Raw genomic sequence first — 14,543 nt, 5'->3', positions numbered from 1 at the left:
TTGAATAATATGATACTTTAGGCTGTTACCAATAAAATTAAATCCAAATCAACTAATATTGTAGGGCTGGGTATTTGCTTTGATTTCCCAATTTATTTTGAGTCAATTAGATTCCAATTTTGATTGACTGAATATCAATTCATTTGGGAATATTTAATTTAGAATGTCAACAGGCATGTTTCCATAATTAATTATTGCCTGATCTCTAAACAGCATAATGTGCATAACACATTCCAAGATCACTTTTTTTTTTTCTCATTCACACATTTCCAAATATTTTGTTGCAAGTTATAAGTTAACATAGCCTACAAAAACATATAATGCAGCAAAGGATTATTGTATTATTAATAAAGTTTTATTTAACAATAGGGTTAGTTCACATATCGAGATTAATTAACATATTCATATTATTATTAAGTACATTTTAGCACTTGGCTACATTATATTTTCTGATTTCCCATACTTGATTAACTTAATAAATATATTACATCCACCACTCCTGCACTTTTGACCTCTAGCAGGTGAGGAGGCTTTTCAGACAGACACTGTAGCAGGATAAGTGAGATGGGCTGATTGGCAGGGAAGTACAGCACAGGGAGCGAAAGTGTTACTCGCCAGGACAGTTTATTTTGATTGAGAGGAGCAAACGGTTATGGAATTTAGCTTGGGAAAACGACACCGAATTGATGCGGAGTAGAAGCGGTGTGCCTGTCTCTGTGGGTCGATGTGTGATGATCCGCCACTAGACTCGGCAGACTTGGCAACATCTGCACGACAGACAGTACGCTGCAAATAATCATCAGCGAAAATTATTATGTATGTATTTGTAACTATATCAGATATTATTAATAAAACAACAGGAACTCATTGCGGGGGCATTTTTGCCCCCTTATTTTGAAATCCGGGGGAATTTTTGTAAATTTCTGTGACATATTTGCCCCAAGCCCTTGTTAATTTCCAATCCTGATCCACAGTTTAAAGAGGCCTTTTCACATCTTTTGATAAGAAAAAAAGACCCTAGCCCTAACAATTTGAGATTGACCAATATTGTTTATTAACGACAGAAAACAATACAGATTATATTATGTTGCAGTGTTCAACATTTGGTTTGTAGGAACGATTGCTGTTTTTTTTATTTATTTATTTTGCATTTTGACAGTAATAACTAGATTAGATTAAAATAATCATTAGACTACAACAATGATCGACCAATATGTTTTTTTAATGGCCAATCCTGATATCTAGAGAGCAGGGTGTCTGAAAGGCCGATATAATGCTGATATATTTGATATCACACAATTAAATATGATAGTAAATGTAATGCACATAAAATTGCTAAAAAATAAACAAACTTTTATTTAGCATTATATTTACAAAAAAATTCACACAAAAACTTTGACTTTATCAAATATATAAAAAAAATCTTGATGGAAGATATAATCTAGATGGTATATTGCAGCTTCTACTGGTCTCTGTTTAGTCATCCAAAGAAATTGTTTAAAAATATTAAAAACAGAGGAAACAGTACTGCACACAGTAGTCCAGTAACCACGGAGGGTATGTGCGCATGAACAATCTAATTTTTTCACCAAAATACTGCATCAAGCTAATTGTATGTACAGTTCACAGTGAATATTGTACTAATATCTACCAATTACATATAGTGCACTTGAAGCACTTTGAATTCAAGGTTGCTCTCAAAAGTGGGTCCAGCGAGAGCAGCAATCTCCTGACCATTTCCAGTTTACACGGCAGGGTTTGACGCCTTTGAGTGTCATGGACTGTCCATTACACAGATTTGATCCAGGCTGATATAATATGCCCTTCAGAAGAAGATATATGAGAGCACCACTGGACTTTTATGCTTAAAATTCTGTCTTTCTTGCTTTAGAATGAATGGCCGTTGCATACAAATTTGAGTAATTATGCAAACAATACTTTAAGTAAAAAAATTACTAATTTACTCACTCTATTGCAATCCCAGATATTTATGACTTGCTTTCTTCTGTAGAACACAAATTAAGATTTTAGAAGAATATTTCAGCTCTGTAGGTCCATACAATGCAGGTGAATGGTAACCAGTCATTTCAAGATCCAAAATCACATAAAGGCAGCATCAAAGTAATCCATACGACTCCAGTGGTTTAATCTATTAATAAGTCTTCTGAAGCAATACAATCACTTTAGGTGAGAAACAGATCAATATTTCAATCATTTTTTGCCATAAATCTCCACTTTCCCTATCATAATTTGAATTTAAAAGTAAAGATTTATGGTAAAAACGGACTTAAATATGAATCTGTTTCTCACCCATATCATATTGCTTCTGAAAACATGGATTTAACAAGTCTGTTTTACTTTTATGCTGCCTTTATGTGATTTTGGGAGCTTGAAAGGTCTGGTCACTATTCACATAGTAAATATAATGAGAGTATTTAAATTTTGGGGTAAACTATCCCTTTAAGTAGAAAACTGAATAGTTAGAAAAAATCTTGGTCAAATCTTAAATAAAAATTTCTGATTCAAATTGTCTGTAATATTCCTCTAATGGTAATGTGTTATGTTGTGGTGTGGTTTTATTATATAAAGGTTTGTAGTTGCTCAAGATATAATTGAAAAAAGTTTGCCAGTCTCAATGTGTTGATGTGGCAGAGCTCAGGATTTCATCTTGAGGGGCTCAAGTTTTGATAAATGAAATTCCACCACCAAGGGTGCTGTTTAATCAGAGAAGCGGCAATCACACTCTCATTCCCTCAGCCTGCAATGTCACCTGCTCCCCTGCCTGGTCCAGCCAGAGCTCCTCACCTCCACACACTGTGCAGAGCCCATCCGTCTCTCCCCTTTCAGCCTTGCCACATTCACAGCTGCCAGTGCTCTGATGAAGGCACACCTGTCCATGGCCACCCCGCTCTTCCCGGCACACTCCCCCCTCCTTCAGCTGATCAGCAGAGCTGTTAGCGCTCCCCGGACAGCCATATTCAAACATCCCACAGCAATTAATAGGCACACTCCCCTCAGTGGGATTCTGTGTCATTTCTATAAGGCGAGTTCAAGTGGAGCTCAGGGCCAGACAGTTGACAGAAACCCTTGACATCTGAATGGGGAGGGGTGAGAGAGAAATTGGGGAATACTCTATAAAAAATATGAGGGAGATGATTGCAGGGGATGGAGTGCTCGTGCCACTTTAATGGAATGTTAGCCCATGAGCATGCAGTGCTGCCTTTAACAAGATTGGTGTATTGATTAAAATGCTGATTTAACAGGCCGCGCCGGCCGGTCTCTGGAAAGCCGGGGATGATGTGCCAGCTGCTATCTGGGTTCGCCGGGCGTCCTCGGAGGGCCCCGCCATCTATCATCTCAATATGGCGATGTGAGGCAGTTTGTGTTGTGTTAATTTTCTCCAATAAATCAGTAATTATTGCAATCCTGTCCCTGCTGTTTACCCTGCAGCTGTTTTTCCATTTGTCGAGAGAACGGGTGTTCTCGGAGGACCGCACACGCTTCTACGGCGCCGAGATCGTTTCCGCCCTCGACTACCTGCACTCTGCCAAGATAGTGTACCGGGATCTCAAGGTAAACACAAAAAAGGAAACAATTCATATATTTAGAGAGACGATTTTGTTCCGTTTGCAATGCCTTTATCCATGTGTATGTCATGGGACTTGGAAAAGGTAATTAAAAGCTCTAGAGTTTGGGGCTTTCTTCTTTATTTTTTTGGAAACATCCAACTCTGGCGGCTGTGGATGATGACACAGTGATTTGCTTGCAGTCTTGGACCAAACCAGTCGTGAAAGTGCCAGCAAACTTGGACAAACAGCTTAGCTATTAAAATTGAAAGGTTAAATTAATGTGGCATGAAGTTTCTTTCCACTACAGTGGAAAAAATATATTATCCATGTAGGCATAAACTATTTAACTACCATTAACAACTTTGTAACTATGTGGTTACAATGCAGTTCATTTTACAAGATTTGGTTTAATTTTTTGCTAGATTTGTAACATTGTAACTTTACTTATATTAAAATATTTAATAGCAATGCATGTTTAATGTAAGAAGAGTAATGAAGTGGTTCTAAAGATGCTTAAAACATATTGAAACAAAGGAAAGAAACATAAGGAAATGAAACTTAATGTAACTTTATTCAAGCAGCCTATAATTTAAATAAATCCCTTATATTGAAAGTGAGACATGTGATTTCAGCATATGATTTGAAATCCATGATTTGGAGTTTCAGAAAAGCTTAAATGTGATGCGTGTAATTTTATGTTGAAGCACATTGTTCCACCTATGCTACATTGATATTTACTGCATACTGCATCCATCCAAAAATTTTATCTTTTTTGAAAAACTCTATAACATTTGAAAGGTTGAAGTGTTTAGCTTTGATATCTGATCACTGTTTTATAAAATGTGGGAATTCACACCTTCATTATGAACTAGGTCTACTCGAGCACATATAAATCCAATCTGTCACACATATGTAAACTTTCCATGGCAATCATCAGTGTACAACACTCAATTGTATTTTTAATTAAAAAAAATATGTATTGATAAAATGTTCATTGTTTACATCAGAAAATTATCATGCATAAACGTTCAAAACACCATGGAAACTGAGCAGCGTTTTTGTTGTACAAATGTATATGATGTATTCCCAAGTCTTACAAACAAAATAAGCCCGCATCTAAATATCTTTTTTTTTTTTATTATTAAAAAATAATCAAACATTCTGTCATCTTGATACATGCCTAGACATAGAAAAAGCAATCCTCAAATTTTAAACATAACTTATTGAGACTTTGGCTTTAAGACCATTTCTTTTCTGGTTTGCTATGGCACATTTTAATATATATACACCGATCAGCCACAACATTAAAACCACCTCCCTAATATTATGTTGGTCCCCCTTGTGCTGGCAAAACAGCACTAACCGGTATCTCTGAGATTCTGTTCTTCTCAACACAATTGTACAGAGCGGTTATCTGAGTCACGATAGACTTTGTCTGTTCGAACCAGTCTGGCCATTCTCTGTTGACCTCTCTCATCAACAAGTTCTGTGGACAGTACAGTACTGGATGTTTTTGGCATTCTGTGCCAGACGGGCTGGTTTGAGGATTTCTGTAACTGCTGATCTCCTGGGATTTTCACACTCAACAGTCTCTAGAGTTTACCACGAATGCTGCCAAAAACAAAAACATCCTGTGAGCAGCAGTTCTGTGGACAGAAATGCCTTGCTGATAAGAGATAACAGAGAATGGCCAGAATGGTTCGAACCGACAAAGTCTGCGGTAATCCAGATATTCGTTCTGTACAATTGCGATGAGAAGAATATCACCTCTATTCTGTTATGTGGGTTGGCGCTGTTTTGGCGGCACAAGGGGGGCCTACACAATATATATCCCAACTGGCCAGACATAGCTAAATTGGCTCGACCAGTAGTGTAAGTTTGTGGGCGGGACCTGTGGCATACGGGAGAAATGTTTAGGAAAAATGTTTGAAGTTTTTTCTTTTTTTTTGCTATTCAGTTGGGTGATGCTAGTGGCACAAAATTACATGCTTCACCTTTAAGCAAGTTTTGGGAGCTTTGTGCCAATGGTCAGTCATTTTTAAATCAACATTTTGAACAAATTGACACTCTTTTCCTCTCTGTCCAGCTGGAGAACTTAATGCTTGATAAAGATGGTCACATAAAAATTACAGACTTTGGCCTCTGCAAGGAAGGAATCACTGATGCTGCTACCATGAAGACCTTCTGTGGGACGCCAGAGTATCTGGCACCAGAGGTAAAGACATCCATCAATAACAAATCCTGCTATTATCCTAGAAAGAAACTGCCAGTATTAATCAACAGAACATATGTAGGAGACCATAAACATGCTTAACCATTTTGAAGGAGTCAGATTTATGATATCAAATAATGTTATGAAAGTCTAGTTATGATGGCTTGAATAATTGAATGAGATCCTAGTAGAAAAGTAGCTTTAGCTGTAATTACTGTGGTAATGTTTCATATAATGTTATATCTAAGTTTCCAGATTTTTCTCCATCTATCTAATTGCATTTTCAAACTGTATCACTATGGTGCATTCAAAGGAAATGCAAGTATTTGTTCATTTGGCGAGTGGGGGGTGAGGATAGCCCCCTTTTCCTCACCTGCTAAATACAGGCGGTGCTTCTTTTATAAATAACACATTTTAAATTATGTTTGTCTGTTCTAGAAATACAATCTGATTTGTTAGAGAATAGTCACTTTTGCCTTTTCTTTGAACTGTTTGCATAGCATCACAACAGAGTCTCTAAGTGTCCTTGAAATGACATTAAAGAAAGTTACACGTCACTGTATAAGAAGGCTGATGTTGCATTTGCTTATCTAATTGTATAAAGAGGTACTGTATGTAATATGAAAGTTACTTAATATATTAGAGTCATCATGAACTAAACACTGTTCACAAAGCATCAATAATACTCATGCATATTATACAAGGGGTTTCAAACTGGGGTCCAGGGACCGCAAAGGGGTGCTAGGGTGTCTGGAAATTTTTTAGAGAAGTGTAAAAATGTATTTAATTTTTCTTTTTTTACTTTTACCATATTTGACATTGTCAGTGCTCCTTGGCATATTATTTCTGCCTTCTAAAGACTAATCATGTCACTACACTATTTTTTTTATTATTGACAGATAATAGTGCCTTTATATTTATATTGCCTATATATTTTAGGGTGGGGGCCCCTCCCAAGAGGATCATCATATTTGGGGGTCCTTGGTAACAGAAAGTTAAAAACCCCAATTAAAATGTATTTTATGTACTTTTCTTGGTACAGAGATTATGTCACAAGCACATCACTGTATACCAAATTGTAATGCACATCAAGCTCTATGTAACTGCTATTTAAAAGCTCCTGATAATGTATTGTGCTATATTATGATACACATTATAGTCAATTGTATGTTCTTGTAAATGAGTGTAGGGAATAATATAATGCATTGTAATATTTTATTTTTGATTACTGCTATGTTATTCATAATGCATACATAAAATACACAGCATAATATACATATCAATGTTACTGCTATATGCTGTGTTTAATGCATTACAACACATGACCAACACCAAATTTCATATAAAGTGTGTTATAATACATTATACTTCTTAAAGGTGCAAGTATTATAATGCATTATAACGATGGCTCCTATTATTTCTGAAACAGTATAACAGACTCCACAGTCTATTAAAAGGCATTATGAATAACTTAATTAAGCATTAAGGATACCCCTGTGATACATTATATATCCAGGCTTCGTGAAATGTGCGACCTTCATTATTTATCAGTAACACAAATACATACCACCTATTGAAACCAGAGCACAGATCATGTTTTTTCAATGGCATAAATAAGGATCACACTTTTTTAATTTCATCTGTAGTTTGCTGTTCAACCTTCTGTCCAAGCAGAGGTGTGCACAATGCCCAGATTGCAGTGGCTAAATCCATATTTATAGGCAGGAGGGGGAGAGCGGGCAGGGGGCGGCAGTGGGAGTGAAGGGGGATATAGATTCCACTCAAAAAAGTACGGAAGACAATTTGGCGCAACATTTTGTTTTGCTCAGCCCAGCCGCTGTGCCAGAAGATGATTTGAGTGTTGGTTATTTTTCACAAGAGTATGTGATTGCACAAAAAAGTACATGCTAAACAGAGGCAGATGGTGGCAGATGGGGAAGGTTGGAAGAAGGTGGCTGGGAAACCTGGAAATCTATACTGCTGTACTGGTGTAAAAATAACAGAGCACTGCCTGAGCCAAGTTCTGGAGATGCAAAGTAGAGGGTGATTAGAGAGCGAGAGAAAGAGAAAGGAGAGAGTGTGTCTGAAATATATGTAGAAAAAAAATATTTTAGGGTTACAAAGGTGAAATTGGAATAGTTTTGCTTAAAAAATTTGGCCACCAAATGTTTTACAGTAAGTGTTAATGAGAATGAATAAAGATTAATTTACAGAAATACTACTTAATGACAGATAGTTTTTAGAAGCTGCATGTCATCTGTCACATCTTGAGCATTTAGTAATTAAAGCATTACTACACTGTGTTTGCAACCAATAAACAGCATTATTGCTGATTTCCAGGTGTAATTGAGAGCACACATAAGCTTTATCTATATTAGTTTACAGGACATGCATCAGAGCAAAGTTTCTTTAAAGCAAGTCGGGTCACTCAGCTTCCATATTTGTAACGCCTCTGTCCAACTATTTTCAGTACAGCTCCTATCATTTTTAGTGGGGGAAACAGAAATCTACAAAACTGATAGCAGAAATGATGTTAAAATAGTTCTTATTAAATTTGTGACATCACAAATTGTGCTTCTTTAGCTCAAATTGCACAACAAAAACACTATTGTTCAGGCTGGTCTAGGTAATCCGCAAGTGCGTTCTTGAGTAAACATCAGGCAAATTGCTTTTTTGGTACCACTTTATATTAGGTAACTAATTTTTTTCCTACAAAAAAAATATTGGCTACATAGGTGTTGAATCTCACATATGAATCTCTCGCAAGATTCGCATTTGCTGCTAGCGAGGTTGGATACTGGTAGGTTTAGTGTAAGGTTAGGTTTTGGGTGGTTAGGAGTAGGGTCAACACCGTAATTACAGATGTAACTACTTGTAGGTACATTAAATGCAAATACAATGTAAGAATATGTAAGTTCAATGTATTAAATGCTTATTTTTATGTTAGTGCATAGTTAAAGACACAGTGTAGAGTGGGTGTTTTTTAAATGTAAGAGGGGCTTGCAGCATTTTGATGCCTCTAACAAAAATCTGATTGCCTCTTTTAACTGCAAGGTGGGACTACAGTTGCCATATTTTGCGTTACTTTTTCTCCCTTTCATATTTACAGTATATGAGTGACCCGTCTCATCCCCTTATAATGTCTATATGTACAGCTGCTAAGTCGTAGGTAAGCATACATACATACTGCGATCATCCACACGTGTTTATGTTTGCATATATTTGTATGCACTTTGCACACCATGATCCGCGGGTCTGTGTGCATGTGCGTAAGCATTCTCATGTAGCCCGGGCCAAAGTGGGATAAGCTGATGGAGGCTGTCTGTTCCACTGCCCTGCTGAGGAACTGGGCTGGTGAAGCCACAGGCTCTCTGTCCCACTCCCTCCTCAGCCAACCTTGCCAACGGCCCCAGTCCTGGGAGCAGCAGCCCTGCCACATGGCTGTCCGAGCAGGGGCCTGTTCCTCCCCTGTGGCCGCTCCTCCTCGCCTGTGGCTCTGGAATGAGGAAACCCCAACTGGCTCTGTGTGCATTAATCGCATCCCTGCCTGCAGCCGAGCTGCTCCCGTACACTCCCAGGACAAACAGCACAATCCCGCCATACGTGACGCACGCACACACACACACACACACACACACACACACACACACACACACACACACACACACACGTTGTGTTTCCATGTTTTATGGGGACTTTCCATAGACATAATGGTTTTTATACTGTACAAACTTTATATTCTATCCCCTAAACCTAACCCTACCCCTAAACCTAACCCTCACAGAAAACTTTCTGTATTTTTACATGTTCAAAAAAACATAATTTAGTATGATTTATAAGCTGTTTTCCTCATGGGGACCAACAAAATGTCCCCACAAGGTCAAAAATTTCGGGTTTTACTATCCTTATGGGGACATTTGGTCCCCACAAAGTGACAAATACACGCTCACACACACACACACAAACACACACACACATAAACACACACACACATAAACACACACACACATAAACACAAACAGAGCCCTAATGTTCTGTCCTATACACATTTACACTCATGTTTGGTTCCAGAACACACAGTCCTGGGCACATACGCAGACACTCCCTTTATGCCTGTATAGTTCTTTACACTTTTACAGGCTCTTATTAAAGCAGCACCCATTTACTGCAGTAAAAACACTATAATGTAACCCACTAGAAAATAACCTACTAATTATGTAATGTTTCCCCTGCACACCGTATTAGTTCAGTAGGTGGCGGTGTGGTGCTGAACAGAGGGAAATAGTTACACTGATTTCTTTCGGAGAAGAAGACAGGACTCGTGCAGATCGATAGAGCTGAAGTGTTGCTTCAATTTTCTTCACTGAAATAAAAAAGTTAAGGGTAAAAAAATAGGTGACATATATTTGACAAAATAGGTGAGCTAGTTAGAAGGGTTTTCCCACCAAACTTACTTCTAATGCAGGGATAACCGAGCAAAGTGTCAAAATTACGACAAGGAGTTTACCTATTTTTATGATTTTTCTCCGGTTGTTTTTTTTTTGATGCATGATTCGAAAAAGAGTTCCATTGGATAAATTCATCATCGGTCATGTGAGGCAGAACTGCAGAGGGCGCGACTGATCATCTTGCCTGCACTACGGACTGCTTCCACTCACCATTTCTCCATTGCATCGTACAGATAAGCGCGAGATCTCACCCCACTAAAACAAAATTACTACCCGGGTAGACGGACATTGAGTTAATTTTTGTTTTCATATTTTCCCCACTTGTGAAAAAAAAGAACAGAAAAAGTTGAGAACTAAGGGAAATACAAATTTTCACAACTCAAAGGACATTGTATGTAAAAGATTAATAGAGCGATATTGGTTGATATGTATTGTTCAATAAATGCCGGCTTTATGTTCTAAGTAAACTATCTTGGTACTTTAATTTATCTACTCCTTCTGTGAAAAGTTCCTTAGAAAGGCAGCACTTCAAGCTACATTATAATAAGTGCCCCTTACATAATTTGGCGAGCCAGCAGCCAGGAGGAGAAATTAGATTAAATTGGTATTTGTTTACATTGCCGGTCAAACCTGATTATTGACCTACTGTAATAAATCTTTCTTTTCCATGGTAACATTTTTTCTTTTCAATTTGTTTTGAAAATTGTGTTAAAGTCAATGCAGCCATGGACACGGAACAAGAGTATGGTGTGAATTTGAAAATGGCCGTGTATGTTGAGGGTATTACCACAACTGATACTGATGAACAGATAACTGAATCCTGTTTAGTGTTTGGGCTTGTGAACAAAGTTCTTAGGGTAAGGCAAACAGGACAAGAGAATGGAGTTAAAGCTCTAGTTGAGTTTGAGTCGGAGCAATCAGTCATTGACCTAGCTCCTAACGTCCCACAATATCTATCTAGTGCTAGAGATTCTAATATTATGTGGCGTATAGATAGAGCTTATAAAATAGATTCTACTCCTGAGAAATCCCTACCCACAGTGCGAGCGGAGCTTTTAGGCTCAAGTAACTCTGATAGTGAGGCAGATTCTGATGACAGTAGGACCCCTTTAGTCCGTAAAGCACACACTAAGTTTTACCCAACCCAACATGCTTCCCCTATATTCACCTCTACAACAAGGAAACAGATAACACAATCAGCTCAAATCAACCAAGGAACCTTAAACAATGACATAATCCATCCGCCTGGCCTTCAGAGGATCATCGTAGAGCATGTTATTAAAAATGACAACTCTAGTGCCTCAAGCCAGGGATCTAAGCGACTACGTCCCTTTTCAGGCAAGCTTCCTAAACCTACCAACGAAGCTGACTTTCAGACATAGTCTCTCCATGTGGAGCTTATGATTCAGGATAAAACCCCTGTTGACATGCAGCGACGTAAAATTCTAGAAAGCCTGCTTCCCCCAGCCTCTGATTTAATCAGGCAATTAGACCCAGATGCAACCCCTCGTATGTGAAGCTCCTTGACTCAGCCTATGGATTAGTTGAGGATGGGGAAGAAATTTCCGCAAGATTCCTCAGCACTCATCAAAACACAGGAGAGAAAGCCTCAGACTACCTGCAGCGGTTACAGGTGCTTATCACTACAGCTGTGCTGAGGGGCGGCATTGTGAAAGCAGCATTGTAAACAGCTGTTGCGACAGTTTCGGCGTGGATGTTGGGACCAGTCCCTTATTCTAGCACTGCAATTAGGGCTTAAAACTGAAAACCCGCCTGATTTCTCTGATTTCCTACTACAAGTTAGGACAGAGGAAGACAGGAGAACTGCAAAGCAGGATCGCATGCAACGTCATTTAGGGAACACGAAGCTCAGGTCCTCTACGAATATGCAACTCGTGCATGAACTGCCTTTCTCTGATGATGCAGGCGCAAATGTATTCCAGACATACGTCACAGAAACTGAAGCTTTACGGAAACAAGTCTCTGAACTAAAAATGCAACTTAACAAAAAGAAAGATCTAAGGAAGCAAAAGCATGCTAACAAAATCCAGAATTCAGCTCAAGATACCCCCTCAGTTAGGGTAGCTGAAATTCAAGCCCAACAAACAGCGCCAAAAACCAGGCCGAAGGCTTGGTTCTGTTTCAAATGTGGCAATGATGGCCATCTAGCACGACAGTGTGAAAATCCCCCAAATAAGCTGTTAGTTGATCAGAAATATAAAGAACTCAAAGCAAGACAAAATGAATGGGAAACCAAATATGACCATTTAAACTGGACAGGGTCGCAGTGGAGGGACTAACTGCACCCGGAAATATAATGAAACGTCCCACACAAACCAAAGGCACGAAAACCCTCGTCTGTGAAACACATTCCTCAGCTCAGTCATTGGATGGTGCTCTCCCAAGAGGGTTGATAGGGCCAAAATGTACATCGACTGTTGTAGTCGAAGGAGTTCAATGTGATAGCCTTCTAGATTCAGGTTCCCAGGTTAGCACAATTTCTAAATCTTTTCATGAGAGCTATCTCTCACATCAGCCCATTTTCCCCATTCAAGACCTATTAGACATAGAAGGCGCTGGTGGTCAGGAAGTACCCTATTTAGGCTACATCCAAGTCAACATAAACATTCCAGAGCACATCATGGGGAAACCTGTAGAGATTCTTACCTTAGTACTGGTCGTGCCTGACTACAGAACCAACATGGACGTCCCCTTGTTGATAGGTACCAACACCCTGGATCCACTATATGAAAAGTGTGTACTTATTCAGGATGGTTGCGTAGAACACGGGACCAACGGTGGTCAATGCACCCCACTTGTGAAACAATTGTATCACAGATTCAAAATAAATCAACAAAATGGCAGAGTAGGGACTGTGAAGCTGCAAAGCAAAAAGAGTATCATCATTCCTGCAGGTGAAAGAGTGGCTTTAACTGGATATGCAAAACATGTCCCAGTAATTACCGATACTCCTCTTATGGTAGAGCCCCCCAAATCCAACTTACCTGCTGGTTTCTTGTTCTGTAGCTACGTCATGACAAGCCCGCCATTTCCATCCTTCAAGATGTCTGTTTTGGTAAAAAATGAAACCGCACATGACATCAAATTATCAGCAGGTCATAGCATTGCTGAGTTATCCTTTCCTAAAGCTGTGTCATTCTTACCAGGTCACGATGACAGAGTCACATTGAGTGAGCCATCCCACCTGACTTCATCCTTCGCGACGTGCAATTCCATGCATGTGTCTGATTCCGGTAAACTCACTTTTGACTTTGCAGACTCTCCCTTGTCTGAAGAGTGGAAGGAGAGAATTACCAGGAAGTTGAATTCAATGTCAGACGTTTTTGTACTAAACGACCTTGATTTTGGTCATACCACTGAGATCAAACACAGGATACGCTTGTCCGATCCATCTCCATTTAAACAGAGGCCCAGACCGATTCATCCCTCTGATTATGAGGCTGTCAGACGTCATTTAAAAGAGCTTCAAGATGCGAACATCATACGCGAGTCAGAAAGCCCCTTCAGCTTCACCAATAGTAGTGGTGAAGAAAAGAACGGTGATATTAGGCTATGCGTCGATTACGAAAACTGAATAGACAAACCATCAAAGACGCATATGCATTACCTAACATAGAAGAAGCCTTCTCAGCCTTGAACGGATCTAAGTGGTTTTCCATCATGGACCTCAAGTCTGGCTACTATCAAGTAGAAATGGAAGAGGAAGACAAGTGCAAAACAGCTTTCGTGACACCTATGGGGTTCTGGGAGTTTAACAGGATGCCACAGGGAGTTACAAATGCCCCCAGTACTTTTCAGAGAGTAATGGAGAGGTGTATGTGTGGAATGAACTTGAGAGAAGTCTTAGTCTTTCTTGATGACGTTATCGTTTTCTCAGCCACACTTGAAGAACATGAGGATCGATTACTCAGAGTTCTCCAGAGGTTGAAGGAATCTGGCTTAAAACTTTCACCAGAGAAATGTCAGTTCTTCAGAACATCTGTTAAATACCTCGGTCATGTTGTGTCTGCTACTGGGGTAGAGACTGACCCAGCCAAGATAGCTGTTCTGACGACGTGGCCTAGGCCTAATAACATCAAAGAGCTTAAGTCTTTCCTTTGATTCCCGGGTATTATAGGAGGTTCATAAAGGACTATTCCAAAATCGCAAAGCGTCTAAACGACTTAACAGCTGGTTATCTGCCACCAAAAAGGAAGTCAGCCTCCTCATATAGTAGCTCAACACGTCTCTCAAGTGTAGATTTCAGAAAACCGTTTAATGAGAAATGGACGTCAACCTGCGAGGACGCATTCA

General features: G+C 39.1%; 1 protein-coding gene across 2 annotated transcripts in view; it reads left to right on the top strand.

Moving 5' to 3' along the window:
• Window positions 1–14,543, top strand: part of LOC127660873 (RAC-gamma serine/threonine-protein kinase) — a 165,283-nt gene that overhangs the window by 130,081 nt on the left and 20,659 nt on the right. For both annotated transcript variants that reach the window (XM_052151328.1, XM_052151327.1), the window contains exons 9-10: window positions 3,451–3,573; window positions 5,656–5,784. In XM_052151328.1, coding sequence (XP_052007288.1) covers window positions 3,451–3,573; window positions 5,656–5,784 — 252 coding nt within the window. The remainder of the gene's footprint in view (window positions 1–3,450; window positions 3,574–5,655; window positions 5,785–14,543) is intronic.

Source organism: Xyrauchen texanus, chromosome 20 (assembly GCF_025860055.1).
Source record: "Xyrauchen texanus isolate HMW12.3.18 chromosome 20, RBS_HiC_50CHRs, whole genome shotgun sequence".
Taxonomy (NCBI): Eukaryota; Metazoa; Chordata; class Actinopteri; order Cypriniformes; family Catostomidae; genus Xyrauchen; species Xyrauchen texanus.
The sequence above is the reverse complement of the archived record's forward strand: the minus strand, read 5'-3'. Positions and strand labels throughout refer to the sequence as shown.